The sequence below is a fragment of the Hippoglossus hippoglossus genome, chromosome 19 (genome assembly GCF_009819705.1).
Source record: "Hippoglossus hippoglossus isolate fHipHip1 chromosome 19, fHipHip1.pri, whole genome shotgun sequence".
In the NCBI taxonomy this organism is placed as follows: Eukaryota; Metazoa; Chordata; class Actinopteri; order Pleuronectiformes; family Pleuronectidae; genus Hippoglossus; species Hippoglossus hippoglossus.
In genome coordinates, this window is record NC_047169.1 from 2090388 (window position 1) to 2116182 (window position 25795).

General features: G+C 47.4%; 1 protein-coding gene across 1 annotated transcript in view; it reads right to left on the bottom strand.

Moving 5' to 3' along the window:
- Positions 1-1035: 1035 nt before the first annotated feature.
- LOC117752797 (rho GTPase-activating protein 44-like) overlaps positions 1036-25795 on the bottom strand; it is a 46403-nt gene continuing 21643 nt past the window's right edge. Inside the window, 23 exon segments of the mRNA XM_034570413.1 lie at positions 1036-2117; positions 3642-4025; positions 4404-4519; positions 5319-5846; positions 6671-6862; positions 7955-7972; positions 9277-9475; positions 9567-9658; positions 10397-10479; positions 10482-10515; positions 11640-11660; positions 11662-11718; positions 11818-11899; positions 14073-14184; positions 14934-15061; positions 16003-16084; positions 16191-16259; positions 16580-16697; positions 18020-18096; positions 18443-18554; positions 19216-19292; positions 19665-19784; positions 20276-20315. Coding sequence (XP_034426304.1) covers positions 1960-2117; positions 3642-4025; positions 4404-4519; positions 5319-5846; positions 6671-6862; positions 7955-7972; positions 9277-9475; positions 9567-9658; positions 10397-10479; positions 10482-10515; positions 11640-11660; positions 11662-11718; positions 11818-11899; positions 14073-14184; positions 14934-15061; positions 16003-16084; positions 16191-16259; positions 16580-16697; positions 18020-18096; positions 18443-18554; positions 19216-19292; positions 19665-19784; positions 20276-20315 — 2899 coding nt within the window. The 3' untranslated portion in view covers positions 1036-1959.

A 25795-nucleotide genomic window follows, 5' to 3' on the forward strand; every position in this document is an offset into this window, starting at 1 on the left:
ACTAAGATTTAAACTCGAGTCGGTGACATGAGATCGATTTTTTTAACTGTGCGGATTCTATTTGTTGTTATTCTGTGTTAATGTGGAGTTGTTGTGCTAGAACATTACTACATGTACAGTATAATGTCATACTGTTCATCATCAGGTATATTTCTCAATACAGCATTTGTATATCTCTCTCTCTCTCTCTCTCTTTATATATATATATATATTTAAATTTCTCCCGGGTCGGTATATACAGAACACGTATGTACAGACGTTTCTGGTATTTACAAAAGTCCCATCGCACGTTGAAAGAGAGAGGCGGAGCAGCACAGTGACGTTGAGGCCGTTTGTCGCGGACGTTCTCAGGACAAGAGGAAAATCTTACAAACGTGGAAACAACAGAACCCGCAGCGAGGCGAGTTACAAACGGCTGCTGTCGTACGCAAACCTCGTTTCTCCAGTTCTCTCTGAAACTGAACCTCGGATTCCTGAAAAGGTTTTCGACGCGACCGCGGGAAAACAATCACGACTCCTCAGACCCAGTAAAAAGTATTCAGAAATATATCTGTATAAATACTCTCATCAAAATAAACACGTATACACAAGTCTTTGCTTTTGCCTCTGGAACACGGACCAAAAATATCGTCAGATCAGGGGATCAGGGCTGAAAGGGAAACTGAGCTGCAGGAGCTTTTCTGTTGTTTCTGGGTTTTTGGATGGAATATGAATTTATCTTTTGATTCCTGAGAGCAGAGGACCAAACACTGCGTCTCTGTGCTCCGACAGCCGGCGGAGATTCTCCCACATTGAGCCTGAAGAGTCACCAGAGTCGGTCTACACTGAATTACCTCAGCCAAGGAGATTGTGTTTGTTTGTTTGTTTGTTTGTTTGTTTGTTTGTTTGTTTGTTTGTTAGCAGGACAGGGGGACGTGACATTTCCTTGATGACAAACTGTAAACGATCTGGTGACCCACTCCAGGCTCCTCAGCATCAAACCTCCACAATCCCTGGGTTCAGCATTTCTTGTAACTTTACTTGCCGTCAAAAATAATGATGAGTAATCACGGGGAGTTTGTCATTTTTTCAGGGGTTTGTTTTATATACTTGCTCCGTGACAGCGTCCGTTATATTCTATCTGAGGAAGGTGGCGTCTTTATAGCTCTGCAGTGGATACAAAATATGATCTGAGTGGATTTACAATGTTAATCAAGTCATAAACTCTGGAAATTGTACAGTATAAACAATAAATATTCAGCGGTTGATATTCTGATTGAGTGTAAATACAGAGAGAAGCGAGACTCAACCTCTTTGCAACCTGGTGCTTATTTTCCTAAACGTCTAAAACATGCATTCCTGTTTATGCTCCACGACACCAACTGTGCAACGTCATATAATACGATTAGCAATCACAACACACTCACACACACACACACACACACACACACACACACACACACACACACACACACACACTGGCACGCTCACAGTGAACACTCAGGTGGGACAGAGACTCGGGGGTTGCATGCCGACACCCCTGAGGAATGAAGGGGGGAGAAAGCAGAGAGAAGCCGGGTGTCGGCAGGACAGATGTACAGTACCGTGTTGCTCTTCCTCACGAGAAACAGGCGCAGCAGCAGAGAGGAGCTCGCTCCTCCTGGCAGCTGCTTCCTGTCTCGTGTGGGAAGTTAAAGGCAATATTGCAAGTCGATCAAATAAGGCAAAAACAAACATAAAACATGATTAAATAAAAAATAAACCAATCATAAAATGTCAAACGCCCCCCTGCTCTGCTTCATGTCTAACACCTCGGGGGGGTTGTGGGAATGGAGATCACCTTATTGTGTTTTTATTCTGCCGGATCGAGTTGTGATGAGGAGCGACAGCGAGTTCCAGCTGCAGAGGTGAAAGGTCAATGAGTTGAGTGACACGGTGGAGGAGCGGGGGGCGTGTCAGAGGGAACAGTGGGAGGAGTCATCATAGCACTGTGCTCTCAGACTCCTCCTCCGACTCGGCTCTGGCTTTGGTCAAACCGAGCAGCGCCACCGAGTTCCTGAAGGGGGAGATGTGGGGCAAGTCAAAAATACCGTCCAGCTCCATGTCAATGACGGGGATGTCCAAGTTGCAGAGAGAATCTGGCAGAGAAAACAAAAAGATACTGTTAGTGTTGTTAAGTGAAGACGGATGGTTCCAGATGTTCCACACATGAGGCGTCAGGGCTCCACAGCAGTGTGACGGTATGAAGGGATCAGATATGCACGACGAGGGAGCAGGACAATAAATCAGATGCACAACAAAAGGATGCGGACGTGTCATTCTGAAACCTGCTGGATTCAGTCGTTACACCAGATGTTGAACCGGGATCGTTGTTGAGGTCTGACAGATGTTGCCTGACAACATCTGGTCATCTCCAAGGTGTCGATGGGAACTTAGAAGTTGTCAAATGTCTAAAATATCATTGGACGCTGTTGCAGTACGATTTCTCTTAACCATTAAAAACCAGCCGCAGACTAAATGTATAAACGACAACATACTATACAACTTACTTTAGTTATATAAAGCATGTGGAGATTGAGTCAATTCCAATAACTCCCACAATGCACCAGTCACATCTTCATTCCCTGCTCTCAGACTATTTCTCCCCAGTGAGACAATAAATCTGATCAGTAAACAAAACTTGTGAAATCAGTGGAGGACAATCTGTAACAATAAAACTTTACACAGCTTCACCTTGATAAACTGCAAACATGGGGATGGAAATAAAACATTTAATTAAAAAGATTTTATGTCATTTATATGAAATCGTGCATCACTGACGTTCACACCTGATTCAGACCATGTTACTAACACACTAGTGACACTCGTGATGAACAACTGGTGCAGCTTGGGTGAGAATGACGACAGATCCACAGTGCAACACGTGTGATGGGCGACGTGCACAGGCAGGGGGCGCTGACTGAACAGCAGGGGGCGGTGAGGCACAACATTGTGGAGTGGAGTGGGAGTGTGAGGGGGGGGGGCAGTGACTGTGAAAGCCTGGGGTGGGAGGGGTGTGGAATAAAGGCGTCCACCCTGGTCTGTTCAGACCGGACAGAAAAGCCATGCATCGCTCTCAGCCACCATGCAACGGCGAAGGGAAGCTGGTGTTGGGATCGGTGTGATGAGCAGGTGGCATCGGGAGCGAGGCTGCCACAGACGCAAGGCTGCGAATCAGATGTTGGCCTGATCCCAAAGTCTGCGTCTACTGGCAGCGTCGCTCCCCCGTGAAGGGTCTGGATCGCAGGGGTGGAGGAGGAGGGGAGAGGGGAGGTGAGGCTTTGACACGGAAAATGCCTGCTTACCCTAAAAGTTTCTCTCACACATAGAATCACACTGAACCTGTCGCCTCATACCGCTGCAGGTGAGACAATGAGAGCAGTCGACAGGAAGGAAACAGGATTAGAACCGACGATGTGGAGGGGAAGAAAAACTATTGACATAAATATCTGTGCAGTGGTGAGCGGACAATCCAATAAACACAAAGCAATGTAAAGTTCTGTGGTTATTTAGTGTTAAATCCATTGACTGGTATCAGGTTTCTTGTGAAAGCTGCTGTGTTTTATGTGGAAATCATTGAGCTACAGCAGAAATCACACACGAGCTGTCATCCGTTCCATTACCTGTGGACATGCTCTCCCCAGGAGACAAACCGTCCAGGAGACCCGGTGACGTGTCCAGAGGCTGCGGACTGGAGCCGGGTGTGGAGGGGGGCTGGGGAGGAGGTAAGCTGGGTCTCTGCCGCGGCGGCTTCGGGGTCGGCCTGGCCTTCGTCAGAGTCCCGGCCAGCGAGGGCGGAGAGGACAGAGACGGGGTGGAGGCCATCTGGGCCTGACACGGGGAGCCGATGGTGGCGTATCCCTGGGGGTAGCTGAAGCCGTACGGGGAGGGGGTGCTGGGAGGGGTGGGCGACAAGCTGACTGGAGACGGCTGACCCGTCGACTGGTCGGACATGGCTCCTGACTGGCAGTACGGGACCTTGGGCGGGATCGGGGCCAGTTTCTTTGCTGTGGACACAAGGAAAATAAAACAGATCTCCATCATATAAGATACGATGCAGCTACAATCTTATCTTATCCCATCTTTTCTTATCTTTGTGTATCTGGTCTCATCTTATCTCAGGAGTTTTGCTTTGAATCTGTTTATTTAACCTTTGTGCTCCTTCATGTCGATCCGGCAGCATTCGGCTCAGACCGAGACCGATGTTGTGGCATTTGAAATTTTAAAGGATATTCACAAAACAAGACGTGTGTGAAAAAGGCTCTGAGACGCCAGAAGCTGGAACTTTAGCAAACCAATGAAAGACAAAACGTTACAGGTTGAATAACGTGAAGGTTGGACGTTCAGGCCTTTGCAGTGAAGCCACACAGTCACACTCTTATCACCTCTCCTCAGGGAGTGAGGGCTGTGCTCGGAGTGCTGCGACTGTCCTCCAGGGGTCACTGTTCCTTGGAATCCCTTCTGTCCGATCACTGGAGACAGCTCCTTGTTCTTCAGGGTGCTGAGGAGAGAAGAACCAACACACACATACACAAATTACAGCTGCGTGCAAACCCACTTCATAATTTATCAACCCGGTTTCCACGAACGAGAGCAGCCGCGGTTCGATGACACGCCGAGCGACCGTCGTCTCTGTGGTGGTGCAGCAGAAGCAGCTCAAACAATCCCAAATAAACCCTGATGGCTTAATGGATTTTCCTTATTGGACAGAGCAGTGCAGCGTGAATGCCAATTGGAGGAAGGGGCCTGAAGGTCAAGACGGAACCAGTTCACACGGACTGACGGACGGACGCCCTCCCACTCAGCAGATGAGCCACAGCGGATGAATGAAGCTGCTGGGATTTAGCGTCGGGGTGGAGCCATGCAGATGATTTCACTCCAACAAACACTGATCTGTTGTTTCTGTTCATATTCGAGGTCTGAGCCTGCAGTCTGCCGCTCAGGGTTGACTGGGCCCACTGGCATGACTCATTAACGCCCACTGTTATAATGGTATTCACGGAAAAAAGCTTTGAATCTCCCTTGTTGCCTGGCAACCGGCTCCTGAATATCCTGGCAACACTGAAAGTTATGGATTGCATACATGCCTATTAAATTAAACATGGATCTGATAATGGAATTCCTGAAGCGCATTGACTTCCATGACTGACGGGTACAAAACCGAGGGAATTAGTGAGAGAGAGTCGGGTTGTTGGAAGCGTCTTAATCCCCCTCATCCTCTTCTCCCCTCATCTCATCCCTCTCTCGTCTCTGGTCCCCGTTTGTGTGTTAATAGTGAGTTCAGCAGGGTTTGTATTTACCTAGTCGGCTTGGCTCCTCGCTCTCGGCTACAGGCACAGGCTGCCCACGGAGGGGGGGCGGACAGGGGGGTGTTGGGGGGTTTGGGGGAGCCCAGGAACAGGTCGTGACGAGTAAGAACGAGCGGGGGTTTGATGTAAAGGGTGGAGCCATTCGTTTCGGAAAGGGACGCATGCGGAGCATCGGACAGGGAGGCCTGTTTGGGGAGGTGCAGGGAGCTGGGTTTGGGGTTGGAGTTGACGTCAAGCTGCTGAGGGGACGGGCAAAGAGAGTGGGGGGGTGGGGGTGGGCTGTAGCCGGAGCGGCGGGGGGGAGGGGACGGGCCGGGAGGCACGGATTCAGGGCTGGGAGCGACGGGACGCATACCCGGAGGTGCTCGGGCGTAGAAATGGTGGTGAGGGAGTGAGAAGGACGAGCAAGAGGAGGAGGAAGAGGATGAGGAAGAGGGGTAAGGGGGAGGCGGCCTCTCCTCCTCGGGGGAGGGGTAGGCGTAACAGGACTCCGACCAATTGGAAGATGCATCATCCGAGCTGCAATGATAAAAATATGAAGGTTTCATGGGGAAGTGAGCTGAGTCTCCAGAGGCTGAAACGCTGTTAAAGTGGATGAACACGTTAGTTTCTGAGGAGAAGTGGGATGTGCAGGTTCAGGTTTGTTCCATCGTGAGGGAGGAGATCAGGTGAGGTGTTGGGAGGGAGGAGAGGAAAAGACATGAAAACCTCTGGAGTTCAAATTACAACAATGAAATAGAACAGAGAAGTCACCTCATCCATTGCAGGGCCTTGCGACAATGGACTGTGATGCTGCTAATGATGCTCGGACTATCGGCAAAAACAAAATACAAAGACAGAACATGCACATGCAGCAATGAACCACTTCTGCTGAACTGTGGATGAACTTTTCCCAACTTTTTCTGCGTTTTGTTTTGTGACACACGAAGCAGCCTGAAGAGAAGCGAGATCTTCAGCGTCGCCACTCGGGCATAAAGTTAACTCTGAACGACTCGTACACATTCAAGGATGAGGAATCATTAAAAGAGGAAACATTAGAAACTTAAAGAGCGAACACACAGTTTGAAATGACATGCTTCATCCCAGACGATGACGGGGGGGGGGGGGGGGGGGGGGGGGGGGGGGGGGGGGGGGGGGGGGGGGGGGGGGGGGGGGGGGGACGAGGTGAGAGGATGAGTATTTCATGGAGGGGTGGGCAGCAACAGACAAGATCATTCGCCGTTCTGGCGTCAGTCGCAGGCCGCAGCAGCGCACGTGGCGAGGAGCAGCAGCAGCGGGTGGGAGGCGTGTGTGAGAGACGGGGGGGGGGGGTGAAACAGGAGGATGAGGCACAACAGCCTTACCTGGCTCGGTCACTGCTAGTGGGAGGAGGGATGGGGGAGGGGGAGACGCACATTTCCCCTTGTTGCTCGGGGGTGAGCGCGTCAGTGGGCGGGTAGGGGGGGTGCACGCTCGGTGGCGTGGAGGCGCTTTTACGCGCGGACGACGAGCCCCTGCGCGACACCCAAGTGGTATCCATCACCCTGACTCCCATGCTGCAGTGGGACAGAGATGCAGAGGGAGGGAGGGCGTGAGGTTGAGTGGGTCGTGGGTGGTGGGGGGGGGTGTCAAGTTTCCACACCCTGACCGCAGCTGAAAGAGGATCCGCCTCCCTGTCATCTACACCAGCACTGACCCTGGATCAGCCTCTAACCTCACTGGGATCCACCTGTAGAGGCCTGATCTGCTCATGGGCCTCAGCAGGAAACAGTCAGAATCAACGTTATCTCACGTGTGAGCGACGGGAAATATCACAACCTGAAATATCACAACCTGAAATATCACAACCTGAAATATCACAACCTGAAATATCACAACCTGAAATATCACAACCTGAAATATCACAACCTGAAATAACTGTAAGATCAGAGCAGATCGGAGGAAATGGACGGGAACACTGGGAATGTTAGAACAAGTTAGACAGTTCGACACGAGTAGTGACATGAGATCAATTCCACTCTTATGAGGCTGATTAGCTTAGCTTAGCATGAACGCCGGTCCAAAGAAAAGATACAATCCACCCATCAGCATCTCTGAAAGACACAAACTCACACATTTGGAAGTTGTGTACAAAAGAGAGTTTTGGTTTCATGGAGCATTCGGTGCCAGACCCGATGTGACTCTGGTTCTGGTGCTGGAAGGTGAATTCTCGTTTCCTTTGGACAGAGCCAGACTAACTGTTTCTAACCTGTTTCCAGGCTTTTTCTAACTGTTCCATTATTGTGACGGGACAAACAGGAAGTAGCTGAACTATGCAGTCGGGCCAAGACGAAGCAACAAGAGGCTTCTGTGTTCACCGGCTCAACGAGTCCGTCCGCTGCCAGAAACTGAGAAGATGCTTCTTATGTAAACACAGAAAGAAAGAGCTGCTTTGTTCAAGTGTCCGCTCCACTCTGTCACACACACACACGCACACACGCACACACACACACACACACACACACACACACACACACACACACACACACACACACACACACACACACACACACACACACACACACACACACACACTGCTCCTGTCAACGTGCAGCTGAGACAGACGATGAAGTGACTGATGATGGAGGAAGAGGAACCACATACTGTACCTTTGTATCTTCCTAATGCTGCAGTGTTAGAACAGAGACAAGCACAAGTGAGGTCAAAGGTCACGGACGACACGGAAGTCTCCGCAGGCTCGTCAACAGCATCATTATCAAAGCTAAGCAGCAACTTGGGACGGATCGACTTCTGAGACAAGAGCAGAGACGGGGGAGCAGCAGAGTGACGGGGGGGGGGGGGGGCCTCACGCTGAGAGTATCGAGGAGAGCGAGCTGTGGCGTGAAACGTGCGACGACCAAACCCACAGAGAAAATGACTGTTCCATTTAGTCTTAATTAGGTCAAACTCTCCCTAATGGATTCCAGAGAATGTCCCAAAGACACGGGGACACATGTGGAAGGTTTCCTGCAGCTGCAGGGACGAACAGGAACATTTCATTTACATGTAAACTCCACAGACATGATTCACAGACATGAAGGAATCATCAGTGTGGTATCAAGCCTAAAATCACGACTTACTTATTTCAGTTATGTTAGTTAAGTATAAGTTTATGGTTAAATTGTTAAATATCAAACCTCAAATACATTTCTTTGTCACGTCAAAGGTTTGATAACATCTTAGGAGATTGCTCCGTAATATCAGCTTAGCCGTCGGCCCCCCAAAAAATCCTATGAAGTTTATGCAGCACATTTTTCATTCATTTCCTAAATCTGAAATCTGTTGTACATAGAGAGCTTTCACAGCCAGACCCTGGTCGTGAGGAGCGCTGGATGTTGAAAGTTGAGCTCTATCGATCGGACCCAGCACGCACCCGTCTGGGTTTCATTAGCCGGGCCACTCGTGGTTCCTGAGCTGCAGACGGCTCAGACCACTCAGGGTCTAATAAGAGCGAGGGGGGGGGGGGGGGGTATTAAAGCCTCAAAGAGACACAGAGAAAAAGGAGAAAGTGACTAACTGCTGTTTGGCTAATCCTCCTCCACAGCTCTCAGTCTGTCAGGTTCCTCATGTCACAGACTAAATGTCATCTCTCGCTCCGTCTGTCTGACTCCTCCCTGACCTCGTTTCTCTCTGTTTCTCACTTCACACCCAGACGTCGGGGGGGGGGGGGGGGGGGCTTGAAGAAACTCGGGGCAGGTGTCGCAGAGAAAGACGCCACATCCTGTCTGTTGTGAAACTGAGCTGCTCCCTGAGGTCACTACTCACACGAAACTTGCGTCATCAGTGGGGAATTCTTCTACCTCACATGTCCCGCAAATCTCTGCTGCACGTCCCTCACGTCAAACTAAAACATCTGCAGTTGCTGCTTCATAGCTGTGACACCAGTGGAAATTGGGGTTAAGTATTTTTGAAAATAAAAAAAGCCAAATACCCAAGAGGAGAATCGTACCCGTCTTTCTTATAGAACTCCAGCATCATGTTGTCCGTGGCGACGCTGAGCGGCCGCCGGCTCTGGTCGTTCTGTTTGCGTTCCATCTGATCCAAGTCCGGAGACGGCATCAGGCTGTAGTTAGCGTTGTGGTTGGTGTGGACAGGGCTCCCGTAGTTCCCTGTGACGTTGAACTCGATTTCTAAGAAAGAGAAACAGCGTAAGTCTTGTTGTAGTGTCTCAAATAAAATGCACACAGTCTGCTTCCTCTTGTAAATTCTTTCTCTCCTCACCTCCGGGGAAGAACCAGTCGGCGTGCTGGATGACCGGCTCGATGATGCCCACGATTTGCAGGGAAACTGTTGTCATCATCTCCGTGATGTTGCTGCAGCAGACGGAGGACAGACGAGACACAGACTTCATTTTTATGACGGAGAAAAGTCACCGTCTGGATCTGGAGGATTTATGCTCGGGCTGCAATTAAGACATTTTCACGATGCTGCAGACGCGAGGAGATTAAAACCATTTCAGGAATGTGGCCTATTGAAAATACTAATTAAAAGTCCGAGAGGGATAAAGAGTCAGAGAGATTTACACAGAGACATAAAGCGAGCGTCCTTCAGCCTCCTCAAAATGGAAATGTGTTGGACTTGTGCCCACTGGTCCTTTTGTTAACAGCACTGTGGAACTTTGAGCATCACAACGACCGGCAGCTCAGATTTTCCACTGAGGAAAATGAGTTTGGAGTCGAGAGACAGTTTCCCCTCTTCTCTGTCAGTCTGATACATCCACTGCTTTCAAATAGAATAATAGAATAATAGAATTACCCCCTGTGGTTAGGTGCCAACCAGTGCAGTTTTAGTCTACATACTTTTATTTTGTTCGTATGAGCTCAGACGAACAGGAGATCAACACTAACTTGACCTTTGACCTCCAAATTCGAATCAGTTCATCTGTGAGTCCGACTGAACGTTTGTACATAATCTAAGGAAATACCTTTAAGGCCTTCTTGAGATATCGTGTTCATAAGAGTCAGGACAACCATGAAAACCTAATGCCTCCGTGTCGCTGGCACAGAAACACAAGAAAGATGTTTCTTATATGAAGATGTCATCTGTCTTACCCGTCGTTGTGCATCCAGAGCAGGTTTGGTCCGAGGACTATCGCGATGTTTCCGGGTGTCATCTTGTTCTCATCCTGGTACTGGTACTCGTCAGTTTGAAGAGAAATTTGATCAAATACCTGTAAAACAACAGACACATGAATTCAAACACTTATAACTTCAACGTTAACCCGACACTGATCTGTCCAAAGTGTCTGAGGATCAACGTGACCTTGACCTTTGACCTTCGACCAAGTTTAATCAGTTCATCTTTGAGTCCAACTGAATGTTTGTGCCAGATTTGAAGAAATCCCCTCAAGGAGAACATGTTCACAGGAATAGGATGGACGGACAATCTGGGTGTCGGCGGCGCAGAGGAATAAAAGCACTTGTTGATTCAGGTGAAGTTTCCTTCCTCAAGTATATATATATATATATATATATATATATATATATATATATATATAATATATATAACAACAGATAAACAGTGAGCAGCTTGAAACAGAACAGTTTGCTCTCATCGTGTCTTCGTGACCCAAACTGAGCTGAATCACATTATTCCAGTAAACAGCTCTGAGACAGAAACGGGCCAGTGGGTTTCTGTGGCTCTGTGCACGCAGCTGAGCTGGATGACTCATCGTGGGCCCGACCACAGCTGAGTGAACATCCGGCAGCTCGAGCACAGATCATCTGGACGGGTCGGACAGGTCTTCTCAGAGGACGACTCTCCGAGAGGAAACGCGCCCTATTTGTGCGATTCCATGATGACACTGACAAGTGCTGCAGTGTCTCGCTCTTCTTCTTCTTTCCTCTTCTTCTTTCCTCCTCCTCACTGGGCCTCCCCTCGTTTCTTTCCTTTGGATCACGAGACGAGTTCTTCAGCAGATATCCAGCTCTCCGACCCCCCCCCCCAGCACTGGTTCACATAGAGGTCGATGTGTTTTCATGGACGAGTCAACTGATGGAAGCTCAGACGGATTTATTCAGATTTGAGGAAGCAAACAGAGACTAAGAAGAAAAGCCAATGATTCTCTTTCTTCAACCACAATAAAAGTTTTTTGTGATAAGAGGTTAATTCAACCGCTGCAGCAAACAGATATTCACTAAGCAATGACTTCATGAAATAATAAAAAAGGTCATAAACTTATACACATGCCTCAAGTTTATTAAACCATGAGAGATGAACTGTATTATTGAGATGAACTGGATTATTTTCGCTGGTTGACGATGTCAGGAGGGAAACATGGAAACAGTGACTCACTTAAAGTTGTTGTTGTTGGGGGGGGAGTTTCTCACAGGCGCTGAGAAGAGCCTGAAGCCTCTTGTCTTGATCTTGAATGCTGCAGAACGACAGAGAAGACAGAGAGATAAATAAATAAAAGCTAAAGACAAAGTTGGAAAAGGCTGGAACAACAACATGATACTGAACAGATCCTCACTTGGAGGCCTGGATCCAGTCGTTGTAGAGTTCAAAGGTCATCAGAGGCTCAGGCAGCTCCCGCAGGTACGACTTCAGGGCCCCTGCAGAGATCAACAGGAAACCATGATGAACACCAATGAAGATATAATGCAGATGTGTCAGCAGGAGCTCGAGGCGTCTATATGACGACCAGCGGGGAAATATCCATATGCACATGAGCAGGATGATGATAAACCTGCTGTGATCTGATTGGCATATTAACGACTCCATACAGAATCAGGTCCATGTGATATACAGGGTTCACAGCAGGGGGGGGGGGGGGGTCAGCGTCCGTGTGGAGGAAGAAGAGAGAACATCTCTTCATCAAGCAGCACGGATATTCAGATTGTTGTTGAGAGAGATGAGCCAACATCTGTTAAATCTGTCAGACTCATTAAAACGTCCTCAGGGTCAATTTCAGATTAACTTTAAAACCACAAAACTTGGAGATGTAATTTTTTTTTAACCCATCAGGAGGAATACAGTAAGTCCCGTTATTAAACCAGTCAGTCGTCAGTAGTGTTTACTGGAGCATGTGCAGGAAGACAAATGAATCACAGTCGTGGCCACATCCCTCCCACGATGAGCCCGTGTTCAACTGAGTTAGCTCCAACTGGAAATCTAATTTGTGAGCCTGTCCCACTGGGGGGCGGGGGCGTTGGCGGCGGCGGCGGCGGCGGCGGAGGGGAATCTGGCGTGTAGGCGTTCATCTTCCATTCAGCCTCGGTTATAATCAGTTGGCTCTTCGCTGCAGACGCATCAAACCAGAGGGAACCTGCTGTGGTTTCAAAATAATTCCTGGTATCTAATGTGTTTAGCACCGATCGCACACACAACATGCCTGTAAATACACAGACTGACGTGCACGTAGACACACACACACACACACACACACACACACACACACACACACACACACACACACACACACACACACACACACACACACACACACACGCAGACAGAATGACAGCAGCTGTCTCCCACTGAGGGAAGCCCTGACTTGGTTTTGTTTGTCTTCCGTCCCACGAGTCTCTGGGGGAAACGAACGCAGCCGACCAGAGAGAGGAGACATGTCGGAGAGAAGCCCAGTCATCCGTCGCTGAGAATTACACTTCCACCCACAAGTTCTGCTCCAACCATGGGGGGGGGGGGGGAAATCATTTCTCCATTTTGTTTGGTCTTGTTGTGATAGAGGAGGTGGGTCTCACACTGAGCAGTTTATTAGGAACACCCACACGCCTGTTTATTCATCAAATCTGCCCGTCAGGGGGCAGCAGTGCAGAAACAGTTGCTTTAAGGCCTCAGTGACCTTGACCTTTGACCTTTGACAAACAAATTACTACAACTTCATCCTCAGGTCAAAGTCATCCGAAGAAATTGCCTCACGTCGTTTCTGAGATATCGCGTTTTCAAGAAAAGGGACAGACATGACTTGCTGAGTTGCTAAAAAATATTAATGAGATCATAAAATCTAAAAAACAAAGCTTCTCAGATAATAATGATCACACAGAGAGTTTTGTTTAGATTATTCTGGTTTTCAACTAATTTATTCATTCATTCATTCAAGTTCTTTCAGAATAAGATCCTGTTGTTCTCAAGTCAAATGAACAAACACGAGTCAGGACTTGTTTTAGAAATTTCGAGAACATATTCTTAAGCTACAGATATGAAAAGATGTTATATTGGAGAAACCATGTTTTCATCTGACAGCGAGCTTCAGTACAGACGAGCAAAAAAAATCAATAACAGCTTCATCAGAGCTCGAGAGCTTTTCTGTCTTTCTCTGCTGCTCCATCACGGGTTGGATTTAAAAAACCGATCAGTGACGACAACAGAAAGAATCCAAGAAAACTGATTCTGCTTTTCGCTGCACAAGACGGAGAATGTGTCTGACGCTAATCCCAGTTATCTACTGAATACTTTATAAAAAAAGAGCAGTTGGCTGCTGACGGTCTCACGGCAGCTGAACCCGAACCAGGTCTGAAACAATCCTCTCATGTGGATCTTACACAACACGCTCAAATGAAGCTTGATTCACCGCTGAGGCTGACGAGCGGAATTAGAAATGTGTGCAGGAGGAATAAATACAAACAGCGACAGGGATTAAAATATATCAGGGATTTACTCTCGTGGATTCTGTTTATTCCCCCCCCAAAAACTGAAGTAACTGTCTCAGCAGCACAGGCTCATATTCCCATTCAGGAGCTCAGGTGTGTGTTGCGGGGCGCTCACCTGCGATGGCGTGCGGGTCTGCGGAGTACTCCTGCACGTCCAGCACGCCGCAGTCCAAAGACGCCTTCAGCTTCTTCAGTTTGGAGGCGGAGGGGGCGATTCGGAACAAACCCTGCGACACAACGTGCGGACGAGTCAGACGGAGTAAAAACCAGCGCTGCCACCACGTAGAAATACCACATTGAAATACTACTGAAGTAAAAATACTCTTTACAGGAAGAAAGCTCAGCTGCTTTCTCTTGTTTTTTGGTCCAGATGCACAAACACATTTGGATAAGATAAGATCAGCTGTTATTGACCCTCCTTCATGTATCAGTAGATTTATATTGCAGTGATAGCAGCGGGTTGTAGATCCGCTCCGTTCTGTGTCCTCGTCTGAAACCAAACCTGCGTCTGCACAACTCGAGGGACACGCTGCAGACGAGTGACGAGCTGAGTCAGCAGCAGTTCAGCCCAACAGGTCAATGTGAGTTTCCTTTAACGTCGGGAATCAATTACTCCCAACGTCCAAATTCAACTACATTAATGGGATTGAATTTACTTTACTTTACATGCAATTTATAAAAAAAGGAAAATTAGAAAGGAAATAACCTCTTTCATAAACTTAGTTTTGATTTGTTAATGGGAATCATTTTGAACTGGGTCCAGTGAAGCTCCATGGACATCAGAGGATTTCTCACCATCACACACTAATCACACAGAGTCAAAGTCAAAGTGCTTTGTAGAAATGTAACTGTAGCATTGACCTCATTAGATACAGTTTGCCCTTTAGTTATTAGTGTGTGTGTGTGTGTGTGTGTGTGTGTGTGTCTGTGTGTTTGTGTATGTATGTGTGTGTGTGTGTGTGTGTGTGAGTCTGACCTCCTCCTGCATGCCACACTCCAGCAGCATAGTGACACAGGCCTCGATGGGGAAGGCAATATCTCTCCCGCTGAGCGCTAAGTGCTCCTCTAATGGTTTCCCATAGCACGGCTTCTCCACCCAGGTCTCTGTCAAACACACACACACACACACACAGAGTTACACTCATAAACATGCACAGCGGCACAACGCACACATTAGCAGCTCTGCCGCTGCAGAAACTGACCAAAACACACAGAGAATGAATTTCCTGGGTGACAGATATTTATCATGTGCGATGTGTGGACCCACAGAACATGAACACAGCGTCTTCTGGCTCCGGTGAAAAGACGCTGGTGGTTTGAAATGTGTCGTTCATGCAGATTTTAAAAGAAGCAGGACGACACTTGAATTTCCATTTTAACGTGAAATTAAACATCTGCTCCGGCTCCGTGTGTTTAAGAGTCAGAGTTGTAGTCGAGTTTCTCTGGTTTCTGCTCAAATTCTTTGGTGTAAACTCTTATTCGGTGCTGCACTTATATTTTGCTCAGTAAATGTAATTAATCCTGCACTTAAACAAATGACTTCCTCATAAACACATCTGTTAATTAGCTGCGGTTCTCACAGCCCAAACACTTTCTGGAACTTTTCCTGCAGCCCCCTCGTAAAATATCTGGAAAATATATATAAAGTGAGCGAGGGGGCGTGTTGATGACGCTTCTAACCCGTGACGGACGTGAAACAAATATCTCAGGATGAAGAAGAGGAGCCAAACACGTAGAAGACGAAGTACGCAGCGAAGTACCGTGAAGTTACTCCCTGGGGACTGGGCGGGAGAAACTCTGGAAATTGTTCGGAACAACTGAGTGTTCTTACGTTCAGCCCCTGTGGATAATGTGAGGAGAGAGTCTGAGAGCAGCTATGGATATAAACCTGCTGTGATAAGTGCAGCACATCGAAGAGTCACAATCCTGTGTGTGTGTGTGTGTGTGCGTGTGTGTGTGTGTGTGTGTGTGTGTGTGTGTGTGTGTGTGTGTGTGTGTATGTGTGTGTATGTGTGTGTGTGTGTGTGTGTGTGTCTCCGACTCACCCTGATGAGCTTTGATCTGCGGCAGAACACTCTGAAGCAGCTCTAATGACTTCCTGTGGTACTCGGCCTGGACTTCTATCAGCTACACACAGAGACGGAAAGAGAGAGAGAGAGACGTGACGAAGACGAAGACGAGGAGCATTTCTTTGCTTCCCTCGTGTCGCAGTCTGCAGGGACGCTGCACTTACTGTCTGGAAGTAGCTTGCATAGTCAATTTCTTTGGCCACAAAACTGTACATGTCTGCCGATAACTGATCCTGGAGGGAGAAGAGTATAAGAGCATGAGAAAGACACAGGACTCATATCTGAAACATTAAAAAGCCTGAATGAGTTTAATGACGAGCTCCAGGGAGCTGTGTTGTTCACACAGCTGAGACAGCATTGATCCTGTTAGTTTCACCTGTGAGCTTCTCTCTGCTGCGACGACTGAAAACCTGAGGATCGGTCTCGTGAAAAGTCAGAAACATAAAGCTTGAACTGTGAGACCTATGTAGTACAAAGTCTTTCCCTGACTCTGATCTGACCCTATATTTAATCATTTTATTTTATTTGATTCAAAGTAAAAGTGAAGACTGACTCGACAGATCTCCATGCGGTTGGCTGCCTCCTCCATCTCCTCCCTGAGGTGGTCGGCCTTGGCCCCTGTCGGCTGCAGGTTGCTGGACAGTCCTGACGACTTGGTGGACTGGTAATACCTGGAAACACAACATCGCATGGTGTCAGAATAAATAGAGCTGGAGTCAAACGCTACAAGACATCGTCTCTCGCTTTAAAGGTCGGGGGAGTGCTGGAGCCAGCTGATCAGAGACATTCACGATTCTTATTTCATATTTCTTATAAAAAAACACACATTGTAAACATGTAGTGGAGCAAAAGCAAAAACGACCTGAAAACACAGTACAGATGAAAATATATGACAAATAAACTTAGTACATCCATCCATCTATTATCTAGACTACTTCTCCTGTTGAGGGTCGTGGGGGGGGGGGCTTCCAATGGGCGAGAGGCGGGTACAACCTGGACGGGTCACCGGGGGGGGGCCGCCCCTGAAAGTGTCAGCCCTGACACAAATAAACATCAACAGCTACTTTGCACAAAGTTTTTTGAATCACTCAAGTCTTCCACTGTCAAAAGTGACAACCTCTCCGTCCTCCATCCTTCACCCGGAGCAGCTCCTCTAATTCTCTCTCCTCTCCGTCTACGTGCCAGACTTCCTGTCTGAGTCGAGTGTCTGAACAGTCTGAGTGGAGATCATACGCGGCGCTGCCAGAGGAGCTCAGCGCACAGCGGGATGACGGCAGAAAGTGTCTCAGATTTGGGTCACTAAAAAAAATAAATAACTCGAAGTCACAGCCTGGACCGCAGTGAGTAAAATCACATTTCTCCGTGTCACTGCTCGTTGTGGCGGCGCGGCGACAGCGAGGCAGCGATCAGAGAACAGTGTCTGATTCGACGAGAGGGAAATCCGCACTGACGCGATGACTCAGGGATTTCAAGGTCACTCAGAGGTTCTCACTCCTCAAGATTCAGACGCTGAAACGCGGTGAATCAAGCATCAGGGAAGATTTGAATCTTTTTTGCGACAGAGCGACGATGATTTCATCGATAATCACAGTTTTTTATTATCTGTGCAACTTAATTCACCTTAAAGCGATGAGCACAATATGGTTCAAGGGGAAATCCACAAATTCTCTGCATCAAGATCAATTAACTTATTATAAACAGCTGCAACTGTCCAACTGAACTAAAACAACTAAATAAAAATACCTCCAGCAACCGGCTGTCGAAAAGAATAAAGCAAACTGAATCTGTCTCTGAGGGAGGAGTTCACACAGGAAGCTGCAGCGTGAGGAGATTCAAATGATCCATCTTCACTGGGAACAATCAGATCCCAGTGACAGTCAGTGGGAAGCTGCAGGACCCGTCTATTCCCAGGGGATGAAGTTTCTCTGATCACACACACACACACACACACAGACACACACAGACTCACACACACAGACACACACAGACTCACCGTGTGCGTGCAGAGTCCATGTCCAGGACCAGTTTTGCTAAATGTTTCCTTTGTTTCTGGATGTTTGGGATTTCCACCTGCGGACAGAGCCGTGTGTTCGTGGGTGTGAAACACGACGAGGGACAGAAGATCAGTTCACTGGTTCATGTACAGACGAATCCAAATGAGTCTCAGCTGCAGTAAGTCACGTGTGTGTAGGTCTGTGTGCAGACGTGACTGTTAGTCAGGAGATGATGTAATTTGGGTCCAATTTAAAATGTGTTATATCGTTACTGTTCTCATTATGTGTGTTGAGGCCATTTTTTTAGGGTTTAATCGACTGGAAATGTTCGTTAAAAAACACAAGAGATTCTAATTTGCCAAATCAAATGTGTCAGATCACAGGAAGCACAATGTGCCGTCTCCTTCTGATCCCGTCGTTACCTCGGCGAGGTCGTACAGCGGCTCGACCACATCTCTCTCTATGGTGAGCTCGAACATGATGAGCTCCTGGGCGAGGCTGTCCTGCGTCTCGCCACAGAGCTTCAGCATCTTCCTGCAACGGACGAGAAACCCCGGGAAACATCAGCAAAGATTCGGGGGGGGGGGGGTTTAAACCAAAGAGCACATATCACCAGGTCTAGGAGGCAACAGTGAACATGATCCGTGAGAATTAAAGCAGCAATGTGATGGACACGGCATCGGGGACCATAAAAACATCCACAAATCTAGCTACGTATCAACATGCGCATTTTTTATTTCCTGTAATTTTCTCTTTGAGTTTTCTGAAATAACAGAAGTTGTGATGCTGACAAAGCTTGAAAAAATCATCACACACGTTCAACCAGGCAAAAAAATTACATAAACGCAGAATATGAGTTAATTAATATTCTACTGTAGTTGATTAAAGGTTTATTCTCGACTTTGTTTCTGGATGTGAAGAGAAAAATCGCTTCTGGGTCAGAGGGTGATAAAAAGCAATCCTTTCCATGTCAGCGCCTTTTAACACAAAATGCTTCCAGTACTACAGATAATCAATGATCAATTAAATTATAGAGAGTGTGTGTGTGTTTGTGTGTGTGAGTGTGTGTGTGTGTGTGTGTGTGCACGTGTGTGTGTGTGTGTGTGTGTGTGTGCGTGCGTGTGTGTGTCTGTGCGTGCGTGCGTGTGAGTGTGTGTGTGTGTGTGTGTGTGTGTGTGTGTGTGTGTGTCCTCACCCTAGTAGAGTCTCGTCTCCGAGCACTGCCGCCCCCTCCACCAAACATTGTGCGAGTGTTGTGAGAGGAAGCTTTTTCTGCACAAAGACAAAACAATCAAACAAATGAATCAGTCACAGATCGACGTGGCTCAATACTGGAAAAAAATAAAATCTGTAGATAAATTAATTAAATAAATCACAGAAGGACCTGAAGTAAAAAATCCATCCTTGTCTTTTTCTAAATCTTTTACATCTCATCAGTTTGTTTAACGTTCACTTCAAGGAGACTCTTTATAATTAAGCTTTCATTCGGTGTAATTAATCCATCGATGTCTGTGTGAGGGTTAGGGTTTAATCCTGTCGTGGCTTCGCGTCCTGTCCACGATGTTCCAACTCATTTCTGTGTTTTATATGTGTAAAACAGATTTTTGCTTTGTATCTTTGTGTCTTTGTGTCTTTGCTTCTCACCGAGGGCGACCTGACGGACTTCTTCTCCAGGTCCACGCCCTGCTGGCCCTGCAGACACGCAGTCAGCTTCTTGTGGGTGCTGTGGGAGACCTGCTTGACCAGCTCCAGACGTTTCTCCACCTAAAACACACACACACATATATACATTACAACTAATGCACAGTTTGAGGAAACATCCCTGTTGGCCTTGAGTCCTTGTCGAGAACAGAGTTCTGTTATAAAGTTCCAGCCGGTCGGAGCCGTTTGTCTCTGAAGCTCATCTGTACACAAAGCAGGTCGTGCTCAGCGGGTGAAGCTCACACGAGCCCATCACCTCTTAGTTAAATGTCTCTCATTTCATTATGAAACCAGCCGAGTTGAGCTGATGCCGCTGAGGCCTCATTAATCAGAACAATTACAGCGCTGCGGCCCGAGTCAGTCAACGGGGACGCTCGCGCTTCGGTCTCACAAAGAGATTCAATTTCAGCGCTCATTACCGTTGCCTGGAGGCCATTTGAAGAAGTCCTTCATTCACACGGAAAACTTTATAACAATAATGACTTTCTTTCCGGCGAGAAGCACAAAACATCATCAGAAGGAAACACACACGTCGGATGAAGATTCATTCGTACCTGCAGCAGGTCGTCACTTAATACTTCTGTCTTCTCCGCCCTGGAAGAGAAGAGGAGAGAGAAACCACAGAACTTGTTACTGTGGGAACTTGGCACCGTTCACACTGTGATTACGTCATCTTCTGGATTTCTGTACACAGAATAAATAAGACACAGTTGACTGGAGTCGATCACGGGAGAAGAATGTTTGTGTTTCCACTGGAAAAGAGGAAAAGCATAAATACACATTCTCAAGCAGGAAATGACACGAAACAGAGTTTGAAGACTTGAAGTGTAATTATTCATATTCGCTGATTCTCAACATCGGCTAACGGGCATCTTCATAAACTCCTAACTTCAAATGTTTGAATAGAAAATATCACAAAAAATATATTTAATCCAGTATCCAATATATAACTGCAACAGGAAACTATTAATTTAGTTAACTGACCCACAGTCAGATCCTCACATGTGAGAAACTAATGTTCAGCGTTCTCTGCTTGAAAATGAACTAAAACCACGAACTGATCTCAGGAGCTGCAGATGAATTTGCTGATGATCGATCGATGATTAATCCGCAAAAAAATACCGAAGCCCAAATCCACATTTCCCTCAAAACCAACTCGTCTGAAGAATCATCTGCAAACGTCACAGAGCAGAAGCGTGAAGCCGGAGGTCTGTCGCTGAAGGACTCGCTGCTTCAGCTCCTCTCACACTGATTAAACATCAGGCTGCAATCTGGATCCACTTTAGCATCTTCGCATTAAGATTCTCTTTTATTGCAATTTTATCTCGGCGGGTTGAAATATGGAAGTGAGCGCTCAAACGAGCCCGAGCAGCCGAGGACTCATAAATCAACCTGAGCTGAACGATGAAAACCTGTGATGTGTCAAATGAGCGGATGGTTTATTCGTCACCTGTGTGGTGGGAAAAAGGAAATCTTCTAAATGCAGTGATGCACAAATAAGGATGAGAATAATATAGATATAAAGTCTGCAAATAAAAAGCAAGAAGCACCACAGACTGTGTCTAAAGGAAGAAGTAGATATCTCACAAGTGCATGTAGGCAGGAGGATTCATTCTCCTGAGAGATAAACGTCGTGGAAACAGCACGAGCTCCGTGTTCAGCGACATGTGATTCAGACTCGGACAATAACAAGCAGAGCTCAGAGCATCTTTCATTTCTTTCCACCGTTTACAATCATTTTTATCGTCCGGTGAAACTCTCTCCTGTCAACAGCCATAAAAATAGAGGAATGCTTCCCCCCCCCGCAGGTGGAGAACCTCAGGTTTAACAGGTAGAAGAGGGAAGTTGTAAAAATAGCTATTTCAGCTCAGCGCTATAATAAATAGAATTTAAACAAATTAAAAAAGGGACCACTTTCTAATGAGGAACGCTTTATATCAAATATGCTGCAGAGCATCAGGGCCTAAATTCATTTATCAAAAAATGCAACGCTGTATTTCCTCAGCACCAAACGATTCCCTGGGGAAAATCACTGACATTGACTAATTTATTCCAATTAATTAATTTCTCGAGTAATTTAGAGACCACGCCTGAAACTTAGGGCTATTTTCATTACGGATGAATGTGAGGATTGTTTTTATAGCGAGAAATAAAGTAAGTAATGTGTGTTTATATATATTTAATGGTGCGAGTGGCAGGTGCCTTGATGTCTGTGTGATGAACGATGCCCATGGCAGCGACAGCACCACGGGAAAATATAAAAGAAACTGCAGTAAATCAAATTATCATCAGCCCCGCTATGATCCAGACACACAAGCAGGTTTAAAAAAAAATCAAAGACCCTCATCTCTGTGCTTTCTGCCAGAGAAGGAACAGCCTCACCCCCCCCCCCCCCCCCCCCCCCCCCCCCCCCCCTGCACAACACAGCCCCTCCACATGCAGCCTCACACTCTGCTGCCATTTCATCCAAAATCAAAGAGCGCTGACGACGTCCTGCACTTACGGCGCCGTGCTGTTCCCGCGTGCGGCCCGAGTCCCGCTGATCTGCAGCTTTCTCCTCCACATCCCCCCCCGCCGACAGGAGGCAAGCCACCTGTTCTCCGGCCGCAGCAGAGCCACAGTAATGAGGCAGAACAAGGGGGGGAAGGTGGAGTGAGAGGAGGAGGAGAACGAGGGAGGGAGGGAGGGAGGGAGGGAGGAGAGCCTGAAGAATGAGACCTGACAATCTGGTTCTTTCACACTTTGTCTCATCTCCCACCGAGACTCCTTCTCTACAGGTCGCACTGCAGAATACACACACACACAGACTCACACAGACTCACACAGACTCACACAGACTCACACCTCGGGCTCGGCTGGACGATTATTGATCGGACTGAAGTGAAACAGCTGGACGCAGCTTTCTTTCTTCCATCTTTTCATCTGCTGTCCGATCTGCTGTGAACCTCTGCCTCTCTCGGTCTTTGCAGCACAGTCCAAACTGTCACTGCAGCTCTCTGAATAAGCATGTGCACGTTTGTGTGCACGTTTAAAGGAATACTCCAACAAAGGGCTAACAACCTCCTGACTCGGAAAGTGGCTGAAAACCATTTGTTTATGATCTTTTGTATGAAACGAATCAAACTAATTATGGATTTCAGCTTTTCACCCCCTCACTTGAAGCACAGTTTATAGTTTGACACTTTCATGTGATTTGATCTTCGTTGTGTGTCTGTGGCTCGCTGCAGCTGCCTGTCTGCTCCGGGAGACTCTCGTAAACAAGACACTTCCTCTGGGTGAGACGTTCCAGTTTAAAGAGCCGCCTGCGTTCACCTTTAAAGACGATGAGACAAAACATCATCGTCTAGAATTACCTTCCGCCAAGCAGAGCAGTTTCAGTCCACACACATTCATTTCAACGCTCATATAACTGTGACCTCTGACCTTTGACCGTTGACCTTTGAAATCTGTTCACTTTGAGTCCAAGGGACAAATGGTCAAAATGTGAAGACATTCCCTGCAGGCAGAATCGAGACACTTTGAGTTGTGACCCGTTAGGATGTTTCCACACGGGGTGTTGGGTTAACTAAACTAAATAGTTCTGGTATTTAAACACTTCAGTTAATCTCGTTACAGGTTACATGTTACTCTACCATCATGTATAGAAACCTGCAGTCGACAGGCAGCAGGGGATTTAATCATCTGTGTGCACAGCAGTGATTCAGCAGAACGTTTCTGTTGCTGCAGTCACAGTTTATTGACTCAACATCATTTACTTCAGACGCACTGTTTACACTGAGGTGGGGGGGGGAGATCACAAAGGGTCCTGCCGAGTCACTTCCTCTCTGACAACAAGGAGCTGAACCTTCACTGACTGCAGTGGATTCATGGACGGGATCATTATCCTCAGGCAAACACACAAACACACACACACACACACACACACACACACACAAATGAGGAGGTGAGCAATTAGTCAACCTGGAAAGTCCGGCACTGCTCAAACACGAGGAATCCAAACACAAACACCCACACACACACGCACACACGCACACGCACACGCACACGCACACCCACGCCCACACACACACTCACTCCTCGTCTCTTCTCAGGCGTGTGATGACAAACACAAAGCTCAGCACAAGCCAAACAAACTGCCGTCAGCCGAGTGTTTGCACCCAGACGACTCTCCCTCCCAGTGACAGGGTTTAGCAACGTGCACACGCCCAACGCGGCGTTAGTCACACGGCTGGAGTGTGAACTGTCATGTCCTCTAATACCAGCAGGAGGCCGGATTCCACAACACAGACGCGTCCATGTATTATTAAGTGCAGCAGAGCGGCAGCTGAACACTGGATAATACTCTGAGATAAAGAACTGCAACAACTCCTCCCTTTGCAATATATTACAAACATGTATACTGTGAAACCTCCTCTCTTTTGAGTGGAAGATAACTTTGAGGCCACTTTTCCCTGATTTTAAGTCAAGATATCTTTTTTTTAGTGGTTTACCATAAGCATGAGGTCGCTCCTGATGAAATCTAAACTAAATCCTATTATGTTATTAAACTGTTGAGTCAGATTTCTACGTTGTGTCACGAGATAGAAGATACGAGACCTTTTCCTCGATCGTAATCTTCACCAGCAACACTCGCACCAAGCGATGGGGCCGAACGATAAGGGATCGACATCGTGCCAGGTTGAAATCTAATAATAAAAAGGCTTGATTGAGTTTTGAAGCCTGGCATAATATTTGGATCGCCTGAAAGTAAAATCAAATCTCGGCCAACGACCTGCAACACATTTTCCGAATTTGAAGATTCATCGCTTTTCTCCCAGTGGCTCGGTTTGTTCTCCAGGTTGGAAACCGTGTTAATCTGGAAACCGCTGCTCGTACGTTGGGAAGAATCGTCTGCAACGAAAACTACGGGTTTCAAACCATAACAATCTCTCACTAGAGGCTTCTTCTCGCTGCTGCTTCCTCGTGTTTGGCGCCGTGCACGTGTCAGGAGAGGAGAAGGTCAGCTGGTAACGTTGTGCTGACGTCTCCACTCGGGGGATTTGGTCCTCATAACGCAGCGTGACGTGGGGGTTGCAGCTGAGGAAGGGAGAGGCCTGAAAAACACATGGTTCGTATTTTGAACATCTATAAACGGGGGGGGGGGGGGGAAGAGAGGACGGGAAGATGACGACTGTGGTCACCTTTGCCTTAGAAGAGAGGGAATAACTGTGTATAGCTTCCATCTTCTTCCTCTTGTGCCCTCCTCTTCCTCTCTCTGCAGCTTTTTGCTAATTGCGCGACACATCAAGGGCGTTCCAGCGTCCTGACTCAAAGCCTCAGCAGCTCGGCAGTCAGGACTTTACTGCAGCATCAGCTTCTGTCGTCACGCGCGGGATTCCCACTGGCACGGAGGGAAGGGAGAGAGAGGCGTGGGGGGGGGGGGGGTGGCGCTGAAGAAAACAGCAGCAGCAGCAGCAGCAGCAGCAGATAGACGTGTTAACAAAAAGGGTTTTACACAGATAAACCTTTGGAGAGATTTTCCAAAGGGAGCCGAAGCGAGAGCAGATTGCTCTCTTGTTGAAACGACTCTTTGTTTTGCCTCTTCTCTCCGCTCCAGGCCTTTTGGGCAGAAGATCAGAAACCTGTAAATCTTTCATGCAGCCACATTAAAAAAAAAGGAAAGAGAAGATTCTAACACCAACACCGCAGGACTGGGAGTGATCCCTGAGATGATCTGTGCACAGGCCCGAGCGGAGGTGATCCTGCAGCATCAAACCACCCGATGTCAGGACATCTAGTGTACAAGCTGGAAGTGGCAGCAGGTCAGGCTGCACGTTGACAAACCTGATGTTCCCTGGTATCACACAGGCTGCACACAGAAGTATGTGAGGGTATTTAACGTGCGGTTAACTTTTTATAGGGGAAGTGTTTAAATACACAGAAGCTTAGGACACATCTGGTTTAACTCACATGAGCAGGATGCTGCTGCACATACATGTTACCACTGCTGCAACACGCTTATAGAGATGTGGATATCAATGGCTTCTAAATGAATAGATCTACACTCACTGAATCCCCTTAGAGCTTCCACCCAT